General features: G+C 39.2%; 1 protein-coding gene across 1 annotated transcript in view; it reads right to left on the reverse strand.

Moving 5' to 3' along the window:
* Nucleotides 1-25,773, reverse strand: part of LRRC66 (leucine rich repeat containing 66) — a 27,324-nt gene extending 1,551 nt beyond the window's left edge. The window contains exons 1-5 of the mRNA XM_032274161.1: nt 25,473-25,773; nt 22,595-23,095; nt 8,657-8,826; nt 3,120-3,309; nt 164-1,500 (exon numbers count right to left, since the gene is read on the reverse strand). Of these exons, the coding sequence (XP_032130052.1) occupies nt 164-1,500; nt 3,120-3,309; nt 8,657-8,826; nt 22,595-23,090 (2,193 nt within the window). The 5' untranslated portion in view covers nt 23,091-23,095; nt 25,473-25,773. The remainder of the gene's footprint in view (nt 1-163; nt 1,501-3,119; nt 3,310-8,656; nt 8,827-22,594; nt 23,096-25,472) is intronic.
* Between the last annotated feature and the right edge of the window lie 90 nt (nt 25,774-25,863).

The following is a 25,863-nucleotide window of genomic DNA, read 5'->3' on the forward strand; positions in this document are numbered from 1 at the left end:
ACTCCTCGTCCTGTAGGGGCTCCTCGTCCTGAAAGAACTCCTCGTCTTGTAGGGGCTCTTCGTCCTGCAAGGTCTCCTTGTCCTGCAAGAGCTCCTCATCCTTCAAGGGCTCCTTGTGCTGTAGGGGCTCCTCATCCTGCCTGGGCTCCTTGTCAGGTGATACCTCTTCAGTCTCGCTCCTTGCACCCTCTGAACTTATGGAGCTTAGAGTGAACAAAGACCCCTCATCAGAGTCACAGTCACTCTCCACCACACACCAAGTGCCAGAAGGAGTGGATTTCTGCTCTGGTTCCTCATTAGCAGGAGTGATAACTGGGCCACCATCCCATCTTAGAGGAAAGACTGATGGGCCTGTGTCTCCTGGGTCACTGCATGGGACCTCGCTGTAGTGGGCCGAAAGCTCTTCCTCAGCACTTGCCCCTGACAGCCTTGGCTGTTGTATGCTCAGCAAATCAGTGGATGGTCTCACTTGCTTTTCCTTAGAAAATTCCATCTGTGAGTCCCAGAGTGACCGTTCAGTGCCCCCTCTTTCCTTACTCTCTCCAATCCTCTGTGCTTCTGCATGCCTTAGCATTTTACAGAGGGAAGCTATCATTTCTCCAGAGAGGGATGGCTCTAATTCACTGGAATCATGACGGTTTGAGCTGGAGACAGCATGTGACATGCCCACTACAGAAGAGACGCCCACTGAGTGTGCACTGAGAGGCTCTCCCTGGGCCACAGTTTCATACGTGCATTCTTCAAGAACATCACTCCTATGGATGTGGTCCTGCGCTGCTGACATCAGTTCACGGTTTCTGGCCTGTGGATGTCCCTGGAGAATGGAATAGGCTGGACCGTCATTTCCACTTCCTGCCCCAGTGTTGTCCCTGCACTGTCCTGAGCTCTTCGGACTGCCAGGATCCTTGCTGCTCCTTCTCGGCGTTCTATCAGGAATTACGGTGGCGTGTGGCTGTGGCTGTGGCTGTGGCTGTGTCTCCCAGAAAGGGGTCTGGTTCTCATAGAGGCTTAGATCAGGAAATGCTTGGTGCAGATGGGTCTCTGGGTGTGGTGTGCGTCCCACAGCTTCGATGTCGTCGTAGAAGCCCTCGTTTGAATACCCATTGTTCTGGCCAGGGTTTTTGTTCTGGCACTTTCGTTGCCACAGTCTGTCAATATAAGGCCTCGTGAAAGCCCCCAGACAGAAGGCGACAAGGAATGTGATGAACACTGACAGGCACACCGCCAGAGCCAGGTCCTGGGGAGCGTCCTCCTTTCTGCTGGCAGCCTGCACATCCCGGGCACTTCTAACACTTCTTGGCAGCCGTCTCTGCTTCTCCCTGAGACCAGAGCTGGCTCTTGCCATCTTTCCCAGAGTGGAGACGCCTGTGTGCCTTCCTCCCCGGGGCCTCTCTGCTTTGCTCCTTATGAGGCTTTTCACACTATGCAGATGAATGGAAGGAAGGTGGGTTTCCCTGGAAATTCTGCTCTGGGGGGTCCGCCCATTGGCCTCCTCACTCCCTGCAAGTGGATAAAAAAATACACATTGAGCAAACATTGAAATAAGATTCCAGGGGTTTTTCCTTTATTCAGGATTGGGGCCTCTCTCTGTCACCCAGGTTGGAGTGCAGTGGCACAATCATAACTCACTGAAGCCCCAGACTCCTGGCTCAAGCGATCTTCCCACCTCAGCCTCCAGAGTTGCTGGGATGACAGGCGTGAGCCACCACACCCGGGATGCTTTATTTTTATTTTTTTTCCACTTTATAGAGACAAGCATTGTCACTATGTTGCCCAGGCTAGTCTCAAACTCTTGGCCTCAGGAGATTCTCCTCCCTCAGCTTCCTGAACTGCTGGACTGTAGGTGTGAGCCACTGCCCCCATTTCCAGATTCTAGGGGTTTCAGAAGCTTCTGTGAGTCCTACTGAGTCCTTATCCAGCTATATATGTTAAAGTAAACATTATGTGATAATAAGCAGTTTAAAAATTTTATTCATTCATGTTTAATGCCAACAGTATGTCTATGGCTGTATGCATTTACACATGGCTATCAGGCTGAGGTCTGTTGCTCAGAGGTCCAGGAGGTTGCATGTTCCTTAGGGTTCCTGCCTCACTGCTGCCTGTAGGAGGAAGAAGCCAGAATAGAGGAACAGCCCTGTGAACATGGCTTCTCCTTCCTCCATAGTCTTACCTACTCCATGTTTGCCAGAACATTCTACTAGCCTGCTGCAACACCTGTCTTGGCCCTACCCAGGTTTGCAATTTTATTTCCTCACCATCGTCCAGTGCTGGTAAACAGCAGAAATATTCAGTTTTTTCATCTGGTTTCTGACATTCTGCTCTCTACCCTCAGAATGCCAGTTGTGGAGTGAAACAAATGTAGCTGATAACATTAAGACTTATCTCTGATCTTCGTGGATTTCCTCTAAACCTGGTAGGCATGGCCATGTTCCTACTTGAAAGGCAGTCCTGAATAGAACAGAATCTAGCACTCAAATTTTTAATGGACTTTTTTTTTTTCCTAGTTATAAGGTTGAGATTTAGCCAAGGTAGTTAATAGTGAAAAAAACTTCCCAGAATATCCAACCCCAGTAACATATTCCAGCACCTTGGGAGAGGGGTAAGGAACAAATCAAAGGAAAATATGCTTTTGTAATATGTGTGTGTGCGTTTTGTGTATGTAGAGGATCACACTTTCAGAGTGTTAGCAAACATTTAAAATAATGATGTTTCTGATTTTAAAAGTTCTTTAACAGATTATTTGTTAAGAATTGGGATAAAACGGTGACATTAAATTTCATTCATGTGTTCATTCTTGTTTAATGCCTACAGCATGTCTATGGTTCTTGAGAATAAAGTTTGGTGTGTCAGAACAAAACTCTCTTCTAGTGGAATTCCTCCTGTTGACCAAATCCAACTGATACTGAGTAGTTGAACTGTGTTTCTTTGACTGCATGAAGAAAATAATTGATGAACTGAGGGAAACAGCGATTCTTCTGTGGCACAGCCCAAGACTGACTAATGCCAGAGATCAGCATTTTTGCTGTCAGGGGACTGTCATTACTTCAAATGAGACTAAAATTTGTACGTGCATTTTTCAGTATAAATGGAGCTTTTTCAGAGAAACCTTACTGACTTACCTATAGACCTGTTGCAAATGACATTCCACTTTTTCCTCCAGGATTCAGAAATAAAATTTTGAAAGACTGCCACGCTATCATCACACCGCCAGTGATTATCAGCCAAGTCAGCCACCAGATGGGGGAGTTCTAGAGCCATGATCATCATTGGTAGGATGGTGGTCAGAGCATTGTTGCTGAGGTCCACGACCTGCTTGAGAAGAAACGAGTTTAGGATCGTCTGTGGATAAAGGCATTTAGAGATAAAATAAACGAGTTACAGAAAAATACTATTTATGTCCTATGGAGGCAGTATGAATTTAATACTGGTTTACAAGTCAGGGAATAGTGGGTTTTAAGCCTCTGTTCTACCTCTTAGGACTTTACTAGTCTTGACAAATGGTTTACCTTCTATAAGCCTCCCTCCCAGGGTTGCTGTGAGTATTAAAGTTATGTGAAACTTTAAGTATCATGCCTATATTCAATGCCTAATCATTTTCTCTTCCTTATTTCCTGAGTGTAATTTGTACTGTTAAAGAAAACCTAGACACTCATGTTTTCAAGATCTAGAATTGGATGCCAGATCAAGCATTTCTAGAAGTACTACAGTCTTGAAAGTGGCAGAAAATACTGGATGATGAAGACACAGAATACAGAATTGTGATTGACCAGAAATCTTATTTGTGTATTTCTGGTGGAGATGAAATCTCACTATGTTGCTCAGTTGGTCTCAAATTCCTGGGCTCAAGTAATCCCCATGCCTTGGCCTCCCAAAATGCCGGAATGACAGGCATGCGCCTGACTTCAAAGAGAGATCTTTTGCCTCAAATATTATCTCAAGGGTAGTAGTACATTTCTCTGCATCCAGGGCTTTCAGTACATACAGTATGACAAATTTTTCTAGTCTGAACAGAAATGAAGGGGAAAGGGGAACAAGAAGGATTCAGTGTCTCTAGAAACAGAGAGCAGGATCTGTAGATGTCGGACACGGCAGGAGCGTGACATAGCAGGGAAAGCACAGTTAGGAGGAGCTCTAGCTGCCACTTGCAGAGCCCTGCTGGGTCCCAGACATGCTACTGGGTGCTTTATGTACATGATCTCTGACCTTAACAATTTCCTCATTTTTACCTTTACTACAGAGGAAGAAACTGGGTTATGCCACACGGTACATCTCACATAGACCCTAGCACCTGGTATACAGCAGGTGCTCTGCAAACAACAGGAAGGAAGGAATGCAATGGTAGAGCTGAGGTCTCATCTGGCTTCACAGCTGTGTGCCTTCCACTGAAGAACATACCCTCCTGGAGCCTGAGCCCTGCTGCACTAGAGTGAAGGAAGGGCTGGGTTGAGGAGACCGAGGGCTGAGGCACCAAGATGGCTCATGAGGTTTGGGGAGGGGCAGGTAGTTATTAAAAGAAGAGAACATTATAAAAAAGGAAAACACAGTCCTTGCTTTTAAAAAAGAGGACAATGAATGAAAGCCAGAAAGGCTGAATGTTATCAAGGCCAATTGCTTTATAGACACCCAGGGGAAAAAATCAGCATTTACATCTTGGGTTATATAAATTCCTAAAGGGCTTATTCGAGGAAAAAAATCAAACAGTGCCACAAACATGACCATCACATATAGAATCAGAATTTCTTGTGAACTTGGGTAGTAAGGGTGAATTTTCCACTGTTGAATAGCCAAGCAGCATGGACTTTCAAAGGAAGGTTGCCAAAAATTGGAGGCAGGAGACTGTGGGACTGGAAAGAAAAAAATACTTAGCTTGGCCTGGGCTTGGTGAGGATCAGTAGTTTTCTTATGTATCCCTTGGCAACAGATTGAAATATTCTGATGTTTTTCAGGTAATTATTTGCTTTCTAGTGCATGTCTGCATTTATGTTTTGTCCTAGCACCTTATTATATTACAAATCATGGAACCAAAAGCAAAACTGGAGGGAACACAGAAAATTAATAAAATGATTCAGGAGGAAAAATTTCTGCGAGAGGAGCAAAACAGAATGGTCCAATTTGGCTAAAGAAATACCCATCAACCAGCATTTGAAAGGAGTATATACTACGGAAAGATTGGGAGAAGCACATATAATATCACTTCACAAATCACTGCATTTAAGAAGAATGGGATAAGATTAGGAAAAGAAATGCTAATTTGAAATGTCAGTGAAACTTATTTCATGCCATCAAAACATGGTGATGAATTTATGCTTTGAAAACTCTATCTGGCTTCTGAAAAGATTTCCACACGGAAAAACACATAGAATAGTGCAAGTATTAAATTCTTCGCCCAGAAGAAAAACAATATCCATTTTGATATTTAGCTTTTTGGTACCAAATATGTTCATCATCTTCCAAAACCAGTTTTTAGAGTTATTGCCAAACATGCAGAAGGGATAATAGAGGAGAAGAAATGGTCTGATTCTGGGGCAGTTCCAGTGCATTGAGAATTACAGCTGTATTTAAAACATTCTCAGGCTTTTTAGTCTGCCTGTGGCATCTATCACCTGTGAGCTGCAGAAAACTAATAGAGCACAATAAAAGTGCACAGGAAACACAACAGATGAAGGGCAAATTACAAATACCAAGTATATAAAATACAAAGTGACATTCCCAGGCAATCTGACTGCCTGTTTGTGGTAAACTGGGGAGCACTACCAAGTTAAGTGGATCTTCTCATCTGTCCTCATGACTACTGTAGCAGGCAGACTCCAGGATGGTCTCCAATGATCCTGCCTCCTTGGCAATCATGCCCTTGAGTACTCTCCTCCTCTTGGATGCAGGCAGGACCTGTGATTTGTTTCTAACCAACAGACTATGAAAAGCAATGGAATGTCGCTTCCATGATGACATTACGAAGAATTGTAATGTTCTTGGTAGCAGACGCTATCCCTCGCTGACTCTGAAGCAAGCTGCTATGTTGTGAACTGCCCTATGGAGAGGCCCACATGGCAGAGAACTGAGGGCAGGCTTTGGCCAACAGCCAGCAAGGAACTCAGCCCTTCCTCCAGCAGCCCACAAGGAACTGAATCCTCCTGATGGCCACGTGAACTTGGAAGTGAATCCTTTTCTAGCTGGGCTTTTAGGTTAGACTCCAGCCTTGGCCAATATTTTGATTGCAACCTCTTGAGAGACCCTTAAGTGGAGGCCCCAGGTAAGCCTGGATTCCTGTCCCATAGAAATTGTGAGACAATCTATGTGTGTGGTTTAAAGCTGATAAGTTGTCAGTAGTGTATTATATAGCAGTAGATAACTAATACACCTACCTATGTCCATCACCCATTTATTCATTCCTTTGTTTATTCAACAAGTATTTTAAAATATGTGTCAGGTAGCGGGCATATGCTAAACACTGGAAAAGAAAGAGCTTTAAAGCTCTTTGTGTCTTTAAAGCTTTCTGTCTAAAAAGGCTTTATGTCTTTAAAGAGCTTATCATAGGGTAGAAGGGTTTGAGGGCACAGGCATTAACAATTAGCCATACCTAAAACCAAGTAATTTCAGCTGGGATAAGCACGATGAGGGGAAATGTGTAGCATGTTATAAGTGTTTATAAAAGGGGAACTAATTTAATCTGGAGGCCCAGGGAAGGCTTCCCTGAGGAAATAATATTTTAGCAAAACTAACAGGTTTAACAGAAGTTGGCTCTTCCAAGCAAAGGACCAGTAAGTGCGGAGGGCTTGAGGTAAAAACAGAGGCAGGGGTGTAGGGAGCCAGGAAAGAGTGGCTTGAAAGGAGGCTGGAGAGACAGACAGGGGTCAGGTCCTTACAGTGAAATCTTAGAAGCGTTTTAACCAGGAAGTGGCGTAATCAGATTTCTATGTTAAAGGAGCAGGGGACAGTGCTGACTTTAAAATTTCTATACACAGACTACATTTAGAAAGTGCTTGCTATATTCTAAGCACTGTTCTAAGCACTGTATATGTATTAAAACACTTAATTCTCACAAAACTCTGAAAGGAACTAAAATATCTCCGTTTCTCAGAGGAGAAAACGGAGACACAGAGATTTGATAACTTGTGTTAAGACAGTATGGCTGGAAAGTGGCAGAGGCTAGGTTTAAGGGCAGGCAGCTGGCTTAAGGCCACACTCCCCAACACTGCTTCCCTAGTCTTCCTTCTCAAGGGACTCCAGGAGCCAGTCTGATTGGAAGTGGGGAGCTGGAGGCTTATCTTGCAGCTATGCCTTAATAGCACTTTGCAGAACACTGGGAAAATCTCAGTTGTCTATGTTGACATTGCTTAATATGATAGCCACACCAGTAGATAACTAATACACCTATCCACATCCATCATCCACTTATTCATTCCTCTGTTCATTTAACAAGTATTTAAAAATATGTGTCGGGTACCGGCATATGCTAAGCACTGGAAAACCAAACGGATACGTTGTATGTCCTCAAAGAGCTTACACATGGCTGTCGAGCAATTAAAACAGGGGTGGTCCAAATTGGGTTGTGCGGTAAGCATGAAAAAGCCACCAGGTTTTGAAGCCTTACTATGAAAAGGAGATATAAAATATCTCATTAATAATTTCTATATTGATGACATGTAAAAGATAATATTGGGTAAATAATACTTATCACTAAGATGAAATTCACTTGCTTATTTTTACTTTTTCACTCTAGCTACTGGAACATTTAAAATTGCACATGTGGCTCACGTTGTATGTTTCTATTGAATGAGGCTGTCCTATACAAAGAATGAGAGGTGTGGTGAGGTTATGGAGATGGAGGACTAAAGACTCCTCCAAACCATCTCTTAGTGCCACACTGCAGGCCACTCTGGTGTTGCTAAAGGACCACTGAGAGGAGATTTTACAACATCCTCCCAAAAGGGAAGGGCATGGAGGAAAGTGCTTGGAGGAGAAGAGAAGCTGCCAGACCTAGAACAGGGCTCTGGGAGTTCTTTACCCTTACAGCTGTTGGCACCTTGAAAGATTAACTGCAATGTTCCGGAGACAGGAACTATGGACCCAAAATGTGACATAAATTTCCCCAATATGGGTTGGATGTTTAGAACTGCATGTGGCACGTGGTACATGCTATACAAGTGTGGAAATATTAGCATTATCATTTTTATTATTTCGTGTCCAATTTTGACATGGAAGCAACCGGGTCACTGGCTTTCAGAGGCCCATCTAGTCCTGGGTCATTGACATTTTAGCATCAGCCTCCTCAGGCGTTCCAGATTGCATAAGACCCCTGTGACCTTTGACCAATCTTGTAGCTTAGGGAGATAGCCTCACTAATAACTAAGTTTCAATTTCTTGCCAACTGCTAAGTGGAAATTTGGAGTTGGATTTAATTTGATTTAGAAAAATAATGAGTCAATTCTTGCTGTTGAGTATTATGTTGGAGGAAAATTCATGTCCCTTATTGTGGCCTTTGATTTCTGAGGCAAGGAAGAGACTTCAGCTCTTTTAAGGGATCTTAAAATAGACTAACAGTTTTTGATTAATAGCCAGTACTACTGGACATGAAGAAACTCTTCAATGGAAATACACTTCTAATATAATTGACCATGTATCTGCATATTCAAGTATTATAAAATGATTTTGGAACCTGCAATTTTTTGAGGTCCTTGAAGGCTTGTGGGTGAATTTTGAATATCTTGTTGCTCTTTAAATAGAGATTCTCCAGTTGCAGGCAATTCTGAAAATCAGACCACCCAATTTGCAATATCCCATTGAATGACAGATCCAAACTCTGCAATGACTTCAATTTCCACAGTCCTGTTAAAATGAAAAAGTAAGTTAAAATATAAACTGGTGACATTTACTGAAGCACTGTTTGTCATGGTAAAAAATTGGAGACAACATTAAGAATTCTCAATTGAGGTACTGTTAGAACGTAGTATAGTATTATTAATACTATGAAATAATATGTGGTCCCAAAGGAGATTGAGACAGATTAACATGTAAACTGACTGAACAGGAAGAAAAAGGTAAGCTGCAGAATAGTATAGTGTATAAGTCCAATGTCCTTGGGGAAAAACAGCCATATGCAAACATATATATAGATTTCGAGTGGGCAGAGAAAAGACCTGGCAGGAGATGAACTAAATTACTAATAGAAATTACACTTAGGAATATAATGGTTGAGTAAAGTGAAGAGGGATGAGAAAGAAAATGTTGAGGCCAGGCGCAGTGGCTTATGCCTGTAATCCCAGCACTCTGGGAGGCCAAGGGAGGTGGATCACAAAGTCAGGAGTTCAAGACCAGCCTGGCCAAGATGATGAAAGCCGTCTCTATTAAAAATACAAAGTTAGCCGGGTGTGGTGGCAGGTGCTTGTAATCCCAGCTACTCGGGAGGCTGAGGCAGAAGACTCACTTGAACCCAGGGGTTGAAGGTTTCAATGAACCAACATCACGCCACTGCACTCCAGCCTGGGCAACAGAGTGAGACTCCATCTCAAAAAAATTAATAATAATAAAGAAAATGTTGTTTTGAGCACTTTTGAATTTTTTCTTTGAATGAGCATGTACTACTTTTAAAATAAGAGAATCAATTAAAAATATAACCTTGATTGAAAGACATGATAAATATTTATTTGATTGAACTATATAGTAAAATTAAATTATCTTGCCAAACAATAAAGAAAAATGTTGTTTTGATGCTTTATTTACATGGATGAATTCTTCCAGTTTTAAGATTTTCTTATTCTGTTTTTTTCTGAAACACAATCTTGCTCTGTCACCTAGGTTGGAGTGCAGTGGCACAATCCCCACTCACTGTAACCTCCACCTCCTGGGTTCAAGTGATTCTCCTGCCTCAGCCTTCTGAGTAGCTGGGATTTTAGGCACCTGCCTCCATGCCAGGCTAATTTTTTTTTTTTGTATTTTTAGTAGAGACGGGGTTTTGCCATGTTGGTCAGGTTGGTCTCGAACTCCTGACCTAAAGTGATCCACCCGCCTTGGCCCCCCAAAGTGCTGGGATTACAGGGATGAGCCACCACACCCAGCTGTTTCATTTTATTTGGTAGCCAAGTCCTTTCTTATAGCTACTTATTGTTGATACTATGACTATTTCCTAGGGATTCTTGTGTTTTCCAAAGGTAGTAAGTTATAGCTAGATTTTGTTTTCCAGCAAAATAATCAGATTGAATTTTGGTCTCTGCCTTTGTATTTCACTTGATTTCAGAGAGTAGCCAGGAGGTCCATTTGGCACTGAAAATAAATAAAGGTTGAGAATGAGGTGCCAGTCGTAGCAGTCTCTCAAATTTCATTTCCCATATGGGTCTCAGAAGGAAGTGCCTGCATTTTTACATTTCCTTCTGCTCTGTTCTTGCACGTAGCCTGTCTTTAATCAACTACTACATAACAAGATCAGGTTGGTTCAATTCCAGGAAGCTTTATTCCTTGCCTACTGTCTGCAAGGTACTTATTGTAAGATTGATTATACAGGGAGATGATAACTTAGTTGAAATGGCTGCACCATCAAGGTTGTCATGTGTTCATTTAATTAGATACAGGCTAAGCAAGAGATCATGAGGACAACAAATCAATCAAAACCTTATGGGCAAGGTAGTCGGTGCTGAGGATAAGTGTAGATAGCATAGAATCTTTACTCTAAAAAGAGTTTAATCTGGTCCAATGATAAGACATAAACTCAAGGTAAAGTTAGTAGTTAAACTGAGTAGTTCATCACATGCACCATCCAACCATAAAATTAACTTTTATTTGTTTGTTTGCCTGTCCATCAGATGATCAAGTCCCTTCAGGGCAGAATTCATGTCTTTGAACTTTTGCAATTCTTGGTGGAATATAGTATACATTCAGTAGGCCAGAGGCCACCGTGTTTGGAATGCATAGAGATTTAAAAATCATTATGCTGACACTAAAAATTCAATAAAAATTTGCATTTCTGGCCGCTCTTAAGAAAACTGGAAGTTCTAGTTGACACAAGATGACATTTGGCTGGTGCTGAATGAAGGCTGGCTGGTGCTGAATGAAGGCTGCCTGCTGTTGATGGGGGCATGAGCTTATAGAAGGTTATGATTTCTTTCTACTCATGTCTCTATCAAAAACAGGAAAATAGACTGGGCACAGTGGCCGATGGCTATAATCCCAGCACTTCGGAGGCTGAGGCGGGTGAATCACTTGGGGTTAGGAGTTCAAGATCAGCCAGGGCAACATGGTGAAATCCTGTCTCTACTAAAAACACAAAAATTAGCTGGTGTGGTGGTGTGCACCTGTAATTCCAGCTACTCAGGAGGCTGAGACAGGAGAATTACTTGAGCCTGGGAGGCAGAGGTTGCAGTGAGCTGAGATCACAGGAGGCACTGTACTCCAGCTGGGACGACAGAGTGAGACTCTGTCAAAAAAAAAAAAAAAAAAAAAAGAAAAAGAAAAACCCAGGAAAACAAAGAAAAGGCCAAGAAGACTCAGGGCAGCTTTTTTTTTTTTTTTCCTAACCTAAGGCTTATATTCATCTGGCATATTGTGGTAAAAAATACTTCCATATTGGTTTGGAAATGACTATTGCTCAAGTCCCTGGGCACTGCCCTGCTGCCCTGAGCACTCACTTCAGTCTATCCTCTCCCTGCCCCCAGTCCAGCAGCACCTGGCTCCAGCACTACAGCCAGGAGGCATCCAACTGTGAAGCCCAGGCTGAAGGCCAGTTGTTAAATATTTTGAATATAACCTCTGGAGAAAATGTTTCTTTGTGCAGAGAAGCATATTCCTACATCTTTTAATATGCAACGTATGGGTCTGCCAGAAAAAATAAAAAATAAGGCACCAATATGAAAGAAGCTACAGCTTTCTTAACATGTTCATGATACCTGCCTGGCCTATATAAAGATGTGAACTAATGATTCCTAAAATATCTCAGTGCTTAATTGAATTGAGTAAGTGCCCTAAGAGCTCAGTGGAGGGAGCGATTATGCCTAGCTTTGAAGTGAGGAAATAAATTATTTTTAAACTCCTAATTGTGTACTCTTTATGCTCTAAGCATTTCACAAACATCTCCTTTTAATCTTCACAAATCCTGAGGAGTTATCAACATTTTATAAATGAAAAAAACCTAGGTTCAGTGAAGGTGAGAATTTGCCCAACAACACCATGGTAGGTGGAGCTGGAATCAAAACCCAGCTCTCTTAATCATGACCCTTTAACAATACCCATCTTTTATTAACTAAAAACAAACAAACAACCCTCCCCCAAAACCACAAAAGAGTGTTCTTGGTCATGGAGTACATAACGAAATTGCCAGAGGTGTTGAGGGTTGCTTAGTTAACCTGCTTATATCATGCAATAATAGGGTCCTGGAGAGGAACTTGAGACTGAGGTTTATTCCACCTTTATGTGTGACTTTTTGTTTCTGTTTTGTTTTGAGACAGGATCTTGCTCTGTCACCAGGCTATAAAGTACAATGGCACAATCATAGATCACTGTAACCTCAAACTCCTGGGTTCAAGTAATTCTCTCCCCTCAGCCTTCAGAGTAGCTACAGGTGTGTGCCACTATGTCTGGCTAATTTTTTTTTTTCTTTTTTTTTTTTTGGGAGACAGAGTCTTGCTCTGTCGCCAGGCTGGAGTGCAGTGGCTCCACCTTGGCTCACTGCAACCTCCACCTCCTAGGTTCAAGCAATTCTCCTGACTCAGCCTCCTGTGTAGCTGGGACTACAGACTTGCGCCACCACATCCAGCTAATTTTTGTATTTTTAGTAGAGACAGGGTTTCACCATGTTGGCCAGGATGGTCTCCATCTCTTGACCTCGTGATCTGCCCGCCTTGGCCCCCCAAAGTGCTGGGATTACAGGCACAAACCACTGCTTCCAGCCCTGTTTGTGACTTTTGATGTGAGCCAAAGAAAATCACTTACAGCTTCCATGCTTGTTACTTCCTTCAAAATTGTTTCTCATAGCTGGAATTGAGACATGTCTTTCATTACTATGATCTTCAAGCTTTTGGAGTACAGTGAAAGCTGGGTCCATTAGTTTGGATGATTGTTCATCAAATATTCTGTCCTGTGGGCAGAATACACTTTCCCATCCCACTAAGTTGAGTTTGGCCGTGTGATTTGCCTTGGATGGCAGCAGAGGTGATGTGAGCAAAGGCCTGAAACGTGATTATGTGGCAGGGCTTGTTCTCTTGGCTTCTGCTAGTGTCATTAAAAGAACACGGCCTGGTGGCCTGCTGGTCCAAATGAGGGCCTTGTGGAACAGACTTGGACCCATGTGTAACTTTCATGATAATAGGTATGAACCCTTGAGGAAATAATAACTAACTATATTAGAGTAGGGTTAGACCTCTTGACTGCCTTTTTTATTTATTTATTTATTTATTTATTTATTTTATTTAAAGAACCAAAGTTGTTTAGTGAGATCTGGCAGGAGTTCTACTGGCCTCAGGTGACTGTGTGTGAATCATGCTGGACTAAGTTTTGTAAGTACTGACACTATCTTGTGAATGGGCTGATGCTAGGATGCAGATGAAGACAGAGGCTGTTTGCTAGGCTAGTATCAAAGATGGCTTCCCAACTCTGGTCTGCAGAAAATCCAGGTCATGATACCCAGCTGGCCCTGACCAGTGGGGATGAGATGCTCTGGGATCAAGGTTTCAGGAAAAAAGCTCCTGGTTAAATAATCTGACCTGGGTGAATTCCAGAGATCCACTGCAGACATCATTCTGATCTCCACACAACAAAGTAAATTCCAGCTGGATTATAAGTATAATATGCCTGAAAAATCTTCGCCTACAATTTTGCCATCCATGGAGTTAAGGCATATATAAACAAAAGCTTGGTGTAGTTGCACACGGGGAAAGCTGTTTCTGAGATTAAAAAAAGAAATAATAAAGGAAAATATTAATACATTTGATTGCCAAAAATTTAAATGGAGTGTATGTCAGGAAACTATAAAAAGAATAAAGATAAGGATGAGAGCAGATTTCTTATTGGAAACAACGCAAATTCAAAATAATGGAGTAACATTTTAAAAAAAACTGAAAATCTTTAAAAAAGGTCAGCCTAGAATTCCTTAGTGAGTAAAAACATATTTGAAAAACAAAGGCAAATAAAGACCTTTCCAATAAAGATTTGAAAGCATTCATCAGAAGTAGGCCCAGACTAGAAAAAATGTTCAAGGAAGTCTTTTAGAAGAAAAATAAAACCAGATAGAAGTCTGGATATAAGAAAGGAACAAAGAGCTCCAGAAATGTATGTAAGTTAATTTAAATATTTTTTTCTTATATTTAAATCTCTTTAAAAGCAACAGTGTGAAGCAAAGATAGTAAAAACATATTGTGGAATTTATAACACATATGGGGTAAAATGTAGGACAATACTTGCACAAAGGCCAGAAGAGGGGAAAAAAATGGAGAACACCATTGTATGGTTCTTATGTTACAGGCAAGTGGTATAATACCAAATAAAAATAGACCGTGATCTTAAGATATATGTTGGAAACCCCAAAGCTAGAACTCTAGGAAATCCATAGATAATTGGAGATTCACAGTACACTTCTAAATAACCCATGGGACAAAGAAAAATTAAAAGAGAAATAAAGTATTTTGACTAGACTAAAAATGAAAACATCACATATCAAAATTTGTGGGATGTAGCTAAAGCCACTTTTAGAGGGAAATTTATTGCTAATTTATTATTAAATTGCACTAAATGCCTATTAAAGAAGAAATGCCTCAAGTCATTGACTTCAGCTTCCCCTTTAAGAAACTTGCAAGAATGAATGAAATTGAAAGTACGAAGAAAGGAAATAATAAAGACCAGAGAAGAAATAAAGTAAAAAATGTAAAAAAAAAAAAAAAAAAAAAAAAAGAGAAAAATCAATAAAACCAAAAGGTGGTTCTTTAACAATAATAAAATTGATTAAAAGAGATTTCTAGCTAGGCTGATCAGAAAAGAGAAGACATAAATTATTAGTATCAGTAATAAGAGAGGTGGCATTACTACAAGGTCTACAGATATTAAAAGGATAATGAAATATTGTGAACAGCTTTATGCTAATAAACTTGATAGCTCAGACAAAATGATCAAATTCCTTGAAAGGCATAAACTACCAATACTCACTCAAAAAGCAATAATGTGAACACCCCTGCATCTATTAATAAAAGTAAACTTGTAGTTAAACATCTTCCCATGAAAAAACTCCAGTTCAGATAGCTTCACTGGGGAATTCCATGAAATATTTATGGAAGAAATAAAGGCAATTCTAAACAAACGATTCCAGAAAATGGAAGAGAAATAAATATGTCCCAATTCATTTTATGAAGCCTGCATACTCTAATACCAAAACTAGACATCAACAATAAGCAAAATAAAATAATAACCCAATATTCCTCATGAACGTAGATGTAAAATTTCTTAAAATTTTAGCAAATTGAATCCAAAATACATAAAAAAGATAATAAATTATGACAAAATGGAATTCACCCCAGGAATGCAACATCAAGTTAATTTAATATTAGAATATTTGCATAATTCTCCAAATTAACAGACTAAAAAAAAAAAAAAAAAAACCCATATGATCATCTCAGTGGATCCAGAAAAGGTCTTGGGCAAACTAGGAATAGAGAGAATTTCATCAACCCAGCATAGAGCATATATGAAAGATCTAGCAGCTTTATTTTTAATAGCCAGAAAGACAACTTAAGTGTCCATCAACAGATTAATGAATCCACATGATGGAATTCCATGCAGCAATGTAAAGGAATGTAAAGGAATGAACTTTCCCCACAGTTCACAAAACTTTTTCTTTTTGTCTTTTTAAAATAATGTCAACTTGTTTTTTTTTTTTTTTTTTTTTTTTTTTTTGGGGGGTGGAGTTTTGCTCTGTTGCCCAGGCTGGAGTGGGAGTGCACTGGTGCTATCTGGGCTCACTGCAACTTCTGCCTCCCATATGCAAGTGACTCTTCTGCCTTAGCCTCCTGAGTAGCTGGGACTACAGGTGCACACCACCACACCTGGCTAATTTTTGTACTTTTATTAAAGACGGGACTTCACCATATTGGCCAGGCTGGTCTCAAACTCTTGACCTTGTGATCTGCCTGCCTCAGCCTCCCAAAGTGCTGGGATTACAGGTGTGAGCAATAATGTCAACTTTTATTTGAGAGTACATGTGCAGGTTTGTTACATAGGTATATTGCCTGACGCTGCGGTTTGCAGTACAAATGATCCCATCACCCAGGTAGTTAGCATAGTACCCAACAGGTAGTTTTTCAGCCTTAGTCTCCTTCCTCCCTCACCCCTCCTCCCTCTAGTAGTCCCCATTGTCTATTATTTCTATCTTTATGTCTGTTTGAACTCAAGATTTAGTTCCCCCTTATAAGTGAGAACATGTGGTACTTGGCTTTCTGCTCCTTCATTACTTTGCTTAGGAAAATGGCCTGCAGCTGCATTCATGTTGCTGCAAAGGACATGATTTCATTCTATTTTTATAGCTATGTAGTAGTCCATGATGTATATGTACCACCCTTTCTTTATCCAATCCACTGCTGATGGGCACCTAGGTTGATTCCATTTATTTGCTTTTGTGAATGGTGCTGTGATGAACATATGAGTGCATGTGTCTTTTTTGTAGAATGATTTATTTTTCCTTTGGATATACACACTAATGAGATTGGTAGGTCGAATGGTAATTCTCTTTTTAGTAGGAATGAACTTTTAATATATACACAATATGGACAAGTCTCAAAATAATTATGTTGAAAAAAGTAGACCAAAAATAAAAGTACATATTGTATGATCCCTTTTATATAAAATTATAGAAATGCAAGTGAATCTTTAATGACAGAAAGGAGATCAGTGGTTACCTGGGTTGGGGAGAAGGGATGGGTGGAAAAGATAGATACAAAGGGGCATGAGGAAGATTTTAGGGGTGACAGATAGTTTATTATCTTGACATGGTGATGGTTTTATGAGTCAGTGTGGTTCAGAAAGTCAGAGGACAGATCAACAAGTGCTCAGAAAAAGGAAGAGCAGGGGCCTCCAACATTATGCAGACCTATATAAATATGAACAGAGACAACAAGACTGTTGGTGAATACTCTAAACATTTGAAAGCAGAGAATGAGAATCCCCTTTAATTATCTATTGTGCCTGGAATCAAGGAAGTTACCATTCTAGCAAAGACCACGACAGGAAATACAAAATTAAAGACTCAGGATGATCAAGTCACACTAAAGGGGAACTAACGTTTTTTGAACACCTGCTGTGTGCCAGGCACTATGAGAGATGTTTTACATATATCTTCACTCTGTGATAGTCTTGATACACACTGTCTCTAACCCTCACACCAACTCTACACATATAATTATACCCAGTGAAGATAAGGATCAGGCAGCTTGTTTAGGTTAAGTGACTTGTTTAAGGTCAATAAACAAGTATATAGAGTAATATAAGATGTGTGAAAGAATTATAAGAATAAGTAGGTCAGGCATGGTGGCTCACGCTTGTAATCCCAGCACTTTGGGAGGCCGACGCAGGTAGATTACTTGAGGTCAGGAGTTCAAAACGAGCCTAGCCAACATAGTGAAACCCTGTCTCTACTAAAAATGCAAAAAATTAGCTGGGTGTGGTGGTGGGCGCCTGTAATCCCAGCTACTTGGGAGGCTGAGGCAGGAGAATCTCTTGAACCCAGGAGGCTGACATTGTAGTAGCTGAGATTGTGCTACTGTACTCCAAATGAAAAGAATGGGACCCGAACATACCCAAGCATGCTAGGAGAGAGTGATTTTGAACACGGCTATTAGGGCATCCTCTTATTTAATTCCCCTCATAATATCAAGGTGAGATTTCCCAAGAAGAAGGTAAATGTCTTCTGGAGATGAGAATAAAGACCAAGAAGTTCAATTACTCCTCCTTGTGCATGAAAACTTCTCCTTTACTTTCAATTTTAGATAATGAAGATTTTATATTTTTAAGGGAACTGGTTTGGTCCTTACAAATGACCTGGTTTGTTTAGGGTCTCTCAATATGGAGTTGGGAAATTTAAGAAAACTCTTGCATAGTATTTGGCTGCACTTCTCAATGGGGGAAAATGTGTTCTTTTAATATTTTTGCTTGGTGAGTCAATGTTTAGGAGGTAGATGAGTGAAAGAGGCTATATGGTGCATTCATCCCTGACATCAGGGGTAGATTTTATTTTTCAAGAGAGGAGAGTTGAATGCTGGGAGGAAAATATAGAGGTACTTAATTCTCTTTGTGGAAAGGGAATTATTTATTGAACTGCTTTCTAATGATTACATAGGCCACAGTAGGCAGGAATTTTATTAGCCTTTGCATTTAAGGGCTAGAGGCAGTTTTATTGTTTCCAAGAAATAATGTGTCTATCAGAAAAAAGGCAACAGAAAGTATACTCAGACACTATCTTAGTAAGTACTCCCTCTGTACTATGACCTTCTTAAATACTCTCCCAAGTGTGACAACCTGATAACATAAAGCAAGAATATTCAGGGATTATGGCTTTTAGTCTAAAGAGCAATAGGAATTGAAAAACAGTCTAGAATGGGCCTGGGTAAGATATTTGATTCATTCGGTCAGATCTTATTGTGGTCAAATTATGCAGGTGAACCAAAGGCCCTGCCTTCTCAGTTTAGTGTCTTATATACTTTTTGTTTCTTTAGAACCTGAACTAGTTTTGAGAACATTGCTTATTGATAATTCCATAATTCAGTAGCAATCAGGATGAAATCTTTAATTTTCTATGAATGAAGGAACACAATATACTTTTGTTTTTTATAATACACTGTGTATTTTTTTTAATTCCATCAGTATCAAATGTTAGGTATCATTTCATCTTATTTCTGACACATTTATCTCTTGGGTTCTGGAACTTAGTGGGTTAATGTGAGATTGCTACATGTAGTGTATCAGCCTAACCGGAATCCCAACAAGACGTTGTTCCTGCTACGTTTCCAGGTACTCTGTGAGCACTTCAAAAATACTGCTTGATGAAGGTAGGACAGAGTAACCAGAGACTGATCCCATTGTTTTCGTGTTTTTTACACTAGTTTTTCAGTTATTAATGCTGTACTCCAAAAATATGGGAGGAAGGTGGAAGCACCATTCTGATTAAATTCCTGGCTGGCATCTGCTTCATCAATTTTATTGGCAGCACCTCTTTTGGGCGTTTTCCCAACATGAAGTTTACTGGTGACACCACAGCTGACTCTGAAGTCAGGGTTAGTCCATGTGATATCTCACCCTTTCAAAAGTGGGCTTTCCTAAGTGAAAGCAACTTTTTATTGGTTCTAGAGACAGCCACCATTTTAAAATATGTGGTACATAGTTACAGAGCTTGCTTAATTGTTGCTTTCTGAGATCTCCCTAATTTATTATTATTATTTTAGATGACTGCAAGTGTCTATATAGTCAGACACAAATAATTATCTGCTCATGAATTATAGTGGGCTACTACTGCAATAGTTGTTTAGCATTTAAAAAAATAACTTTCGGCTGAGTGCGGTGGCTCATGCCTGTAATCCCAGCACTTTGGGAGGCTGAGGTGGGCAGATCACTTGAGGTCGGGAGTTTGAGACCAGCCTGACCAACATGGAGAAACCCTGTCTTTACTAAAAATACAAAATTAGCCAGGCGTGGTGGCACATTCCTATAATCCCAGCTACTCAGGAGGCTGAGGCAGGAGAATCGCTTGAACCCAGGAGGCGGAGGTTGCAGTGAGCTGAGATGGCACCATTGTATGCCAGCCTGGACAACAAGAGTGAAACTCCATCTCAAAACAAACAAACAAACAAACCTTTAGATTTAGGCAAAAACATATAATTTGCTTCTAAGTATACTGTTATTCTCAATTTGTTCCAAGAGAATAATAAAAACTGGCATTTGCAAGGTAATTCACAACATTTTGAAGTACTTTTCACATATTTAAATTGCCACGATTTCTTATGCCAAATATCATGTTAAGTTAGGTCCTTGAGATACATTTCTTCATTTAATCCTCACAATGATCTGATGAGTAAATCTTATATTATCGAGATGTCACCTATAGACAGACTTAGAGTGAAGAACTGAAGAACAAAGAAAAAGGCCAAAAATAGGGTGGTATCTTAGGCAGCATCTCTCTTACCAGCAATTTCCCTCAACGTGGAATTTCGAAGTTAGAGTGACTCAGCCATAGTCACAGAACTATCAAATAGGAAAAGTTGTTAGAAGAGATTCAAACTAGTAAAAACTAACATGATGATTATGGGAAAATAATTTAAATCACAAAATACTATGGATAAAAGAACCCTGAATTATATCCAATCAGATTCATGGCTTACACTGAACTTCTAACATCTCTCTCTTTCACTCATCTCTCTATGGTTTCATTTGCTAGAATTTTAATAGAATTTCAGATATAGAATTTGCTCACTTCACTTCTTGTTTTCTTTGCTCTTCAAGTTGAACGTGTTTCTTGATCTTTTGGGAGGTAGAAGCTGAACTCTAAAAAGAAGATGGATCTGTATCTGCATTTACAGGGATATTTGGTCTTTAAGTGGAATTGTGTTTGTCTCAACCCGCAGTTAGCTCAGGGGAATGCATCTGCCTTAAAGAGAGAAACTCAGCACTTCTCTATTCACTCTTGTGGTGGGGTAATATTTTGACATGTTAGTCTCTTGCCTCCCTATATTTTCCACTTGCTCTTTCTCTCCAGTCACACAGAAAGTAGGCTCCATGTTCATTGTCCCAGGGAAGGCACATGGCAAGGCAGAAAGTAGGTAAGTCTATAAGTCTTTCTGGCTTTTGTTTTCCAAAACCCTAAACCTTTAGAAGAAAGTGATTTCAAGACAGAAGGAAAAAAAAGGGAGAAGAAATGCTCTCCAAACTGAAAAGACTGAAAAGTAATATTTTCTGGGTAGCAGGGCTAAGGAACATGCATGCCTCGATGCTTTGTTAGAGTATACGATTCTAGAACTGGGTACAAATCCCGGCTAAGGCAGAGGAAAGCTGATGAAAGACTGATGTTAATTAAATATCCCTCCGACTCCTCCTAATGGGGGATTAGAATCAGAAATTATGTTGCTACAGACAATAGAAGGTTTTATCTCTAGTACACTTGAATTTGTGGATTGAGAGTCACATCTACCAAACCAGTTAAAAAGATTTTGTTATATCATACTGATATATGTAGCTGTAAGGATGTCCATCAAAAAACAAAACCTGGAAATAACCTAGTGCTTGATTAAACCAATTACGATACATGCATATATAAAAACTATTCAACTATTTAAAATATTTATGAGATTGCTTAATTATTTAAAGATATTAAAATATTCTATGATATGAAAATACAAATTAGAAGTATGGCCAGAATGATCCAATTTTGAAATAAAAAGCATAAATAGGGATAAAAAACTTGAAGAATATATATGAGTGACTTTAATTTTTCCCTTTAAATTTTTCTTCAGTTTTTAAGTGTTCTATAAGTAATAGGTATTCTTTTTGTAATAAAAACAATACAATAAAAATCATAAAATAAAATGCAATTCATTTACACTGAAAATATGACACGTTTTTACGGAGTCACATTTTATGACTTCTACTTTTACGGAGAAGGTCAGGGAGAGAAGACTCCCACCCTTCTCACACAATTCTGCTGACGTAGTGACTGGATTAATTCCTATACCTGCTAGGCTATTATTGCCAAAATGATCCTTATAACAAAGCTGGAGAAAGAGCATGAAAATACAAACATGAAATATCAGAACTAGGTAATAAGAAAAATATGCACAACTTGGAATGGAGAAAGAGAACAATATCCTTATACTTTTTTTTTCTGCATAGTGTTATATAAAGTAGGTGCTTAGCAAAGAGTGAACAAGACTGAAAACAAACAAGGAAAGGAAATTAATTGTCTAGCACTCTGGAATATAAAAAGGGCAAAGGAAGTTTTGCTTTATGAACTTGGTACATTTTCTAAAGAAAACATTGGTGTATCCATTAAGGAACTCCAACATGTACACTACTGAATGTCAGATGAGAACTTATGATAATAGGAGGTGATTTGGAGTACCCTATTAGAAACTAGGATAAGGAATTCTGATTTTGACTTGATAATCAGAAGGTTTACATACCAATCTACCATATTAGGATACTTCTGCTGTACTTTTGGAGGACAACTAGAAAGAGGCAAAATGTACTCAAAAAAGAAAAATATTACTAGTATGGCAACGTTTAATTTGAATTGCCTTATACATTAAATGTATTTGAACTAGTTATTTTTCAGTGCTTTTCTATATTAACAAACATATGATGTTCAAAGTAGGTAACAAAATCACTCATTATTATTTAGCACTTCCTAGTGTCTCGATAAATGTATGTAACATTAATGTCAGATTTACTACTGGAAAACTAAATTGCATTAGCTGTAAATTTCACATACAGTAATCTCCAGTGCCACTAAGAAACTTTATTATGTGTACTTTATTACTGTACTTTCAGCTGTCTCCTTGAACCTGAAAACAAATGTAGAATTCTTATGGACATGAAACAACTCCATGCAAGCACTGTTTCTCTGTCTACTTAAAATTGTACTCACCCTTGGGAGTGTCACTGAGTTTATTTCTTTGAAGAATGAGCACCTTCAGCAATGGAAACCTCTTTCTGAAACTGCTTCTGTGGCGTTTCACCATTAAGGACTTAGGATTGAGTAGATCCAATGAGAGGGAGTGGATGGCATTGTTGCTGAGGTTTAACACTTCCAAAGCATGTAAATATGCAAAAGGGCTTAAGGTTATTTTTGATATGAGATTGTTACTGAGGTCCAGATGTTTTATTTTCCATTCTTCTTTTTTCATGTGACACTCTAAGAAAACTCTAAAGAAACCAAAACTTACATCCACAGTGGTTGCTGTCTGTGATGTGTCCACAGGTATATCATGCTTTCCGGTAAAAGAACAATTTGTCAGAACATATTCATTCCATTGGCATTCAGAATTGAACAAAATATTGCTTTTTCTTGATGCATTTGTCATTATTCCAGTAAAATAAAGACCTATAACTATAGTAATGTTTCTGAAATAGAGGTTTTTCATAATGCCTGGAAAAAGGAAAATGAATTGACTTATTCACAATAATATATAAAAACTAACAGAAAATAAGAAGCAGAAAATCTAATTTTCAATTTAAGAATTAGGAAAGTTATCTTGCCTTAGTTACCAATTTAAGGAAATGTTTGATTTATTAGATATTGGGGCATGAAAATGTAGCTACCAAAATGACATAGCTATAGCATAAAATTACATTTATGTCACATTTTAAAGAAAGGACATACATTCTCACTTAGGCCTCACCTCTGCTTTTCCAGTATTTTTCACTCTGCAGTGTGCTTTGGGATGAATAAAGCCTTACTAAGATTAAAGACTTCTCTGTTTCTTTGCAGGCCCTTAATACAGAGCAAAGTCTATTATGCTTATCTGCAGCATTGTAATCAGCCATGTGGTTTATTACATGAATGACAACCAGTTACACTAAACCATGGACCTCTATAACTCTATGAGTAAAAAGTTCAACTCACAAAAGAGGCTCTTATTTTTCATAAATAGAAGAAACATAAGCTTTGCTGTGTGGCTTTTGCAACTTTTCAAATCATTATGAAATCATTTAGATATATATGACATAATGTGTTATCAAATATATGTTCTGGCTCCAAACCATGAAGATGTAATAAGATACAGAAACATTAAGTATCTTTTGTACCAAAAATTCTTGAGAATGGAAAGTTTATAAAAAAGAAGTATAAATTACAATGGCTGAATGTATCACAAAAATAATTTTAAAGATGGATAACTTTTGTGATTTTAAACTAAATCCCACTTAAAAACCACTGTGTGTACAAATAATCACATTATTCAGTATAAGAGTTTCCAACAAATCATCCCTTCCTTTCTGTTCTAATAGCGCTCAGTTTAGTTTTCATCACTGCAGTGTGAAATGCTAAAATGTCTTAACTGATTTTGTCTCTGCCTCTTGTCTTCCCTTCTTCTTGATCCAACCTAGGTGATTCCAAAGGATTATTTTCCTACAATAATGTTTTTTCCTTTATTATTTCTTCATCTGAAATCCTCAAAGGGCTCCTTATTGCCTATAGTCCAAATCCCTCAGGTTGGTATTTAAAGCCCTGTGTTATCTAGCTAGACTTATGACCTGGCTTGATAAGTGCCTGTGGAGCCTACAGGATGTGGCTTGTGCAAAGAACAATACGTGCATATCTCATGCTGAAATTCACTTTCAGTTCATTCCCAGTTCCAAGTTCAATGCCTTCTCCTGTTAGCCGTAGTCTTACATATCCTTCATCTCACATCCTATGGCCTGGTCCTTTTTCCTGATTTAGCTTCAGTATTTGTCTTTATGTTTACAGAAATCTTTCAGTGAATATTGAATGAATGGATACACGTTGGTAACATTCCGCATTACTACTGCTTTGCTTCGTATCTGTTCTGAACCCCCTAAAAGAAGGAACATACCTATCTAGCTAGCTATCTTTCTTTCTTTCTATCTGTCTATCTAGTGTTTTATATTTTTAGCAGCCTGCAGTCTCTCACTGGGTTATGCTGTTTGTGTGTAAATAAATACATGGAGTGAAGTGAATGAAATTTACAATGTAACTTTAAAACTTTTGTTTCATGCAAGGTCAATCCTCCCATATTTTCAAGGGCATCTAAATTCAGGTACACATGGCCATGAACTGCAAAGGTGCCCTACAGCATGGAGGAGTGATTTATTTTTGTAGTGTGCTTTTTATGTAATACCAGAAATTGAATTGATTTGCCCAGGAAGAAATATATTTGTTTCTACATTCAAAGCTGAAGTGATTATACATACAATTGTGCACCAAGCTAATCTAACAACATCAGCAACAAAAAAAAATATAGTCATCATTCACAGGTACATTATTCTGTAGCATTGAAGAGAAAGACACGGTTGAAAAATACTTTTTCTTAAGCTTACATGAATTAAAATTGCCCTGGTTCTTTCTAAGTTGCAGAGATTTATACATGATAGGTTTGAGTTCAAAACAGCTAGACAAGTACAATCTTGTATCTTAAAGTGAAAGGTATTAATTTGTAAAAAAATTATACTATTTATAAATTTATATGTATTAGGTAAGGAACTACTGAGAACTCCAGAAAAAGCTGCTCATGAAACTGGAAATAATTAGGTAAAATGTAAATTTCAGAATGGACATAGTCAAGCTGAAGCATGAGGAAGCAGTTAGAAATACTGGGTGTGTAGGTGTATGTGCCAAAGAGTGAAAGGAAGAAGGCAGCAGAGTAAATGAAGTATTATAGAAAGGAAATGAAGAGTTCATTTATACATAAAAGAAAGAAAAGGTTGCAAAACTGAAGGAAAAAAGCAACAGAGGCTATTTTGGTTGAGGACAAGATCTGGTAAGTAACATTGCTTCTAAGACATACCTTTGTATCCTAGGTGGTTTTCAAATGGGTGGATATCTGGATCAAGCCAGGTGGAGATTTAAGACCTGAGCCTTTGAGGCTCCACCCATCCTGCCATCAAGGCTGCCTGCCCAGTGGCCAGCCCTCACCCTTTCATCTCCGGCTCTGGCCTCCTGCCACGGTGACAGTGTGCACCTCCCCCTAGGACACTAAGGAAGCACCACTGGAGAGAGGCCTTTTGCAACGAACAGAGGGGAGGGCATTCAAAACTGGGAATAGACAGCTTTCTAACTTTGAGTTCTAGAAGTCCAGAGAGATTACATAAATACTGACAGTGTCCCATTTCAATCCATATTTAAATTTACCACATTTGCATGACTAAGTAGAAACCAGTTAATATATAACCATCAAA

This window comes from Sapajus apella, unplaced genomic scaffold (assembly GCF_009761245.1).
Source record: "Sapajus apella isolate SASKATOON/1434 unplaced genomic scaffold, GSC_monkey_1.0 scaffold5, whole genome shotgun sequence".
Classification (NCBI taxonomy): domain Eukaryota; kingdom Metazoa; phylum Chordata; class Mammalia; order Primates; family Cebidae; genus Sapajus; species Sapajus apella.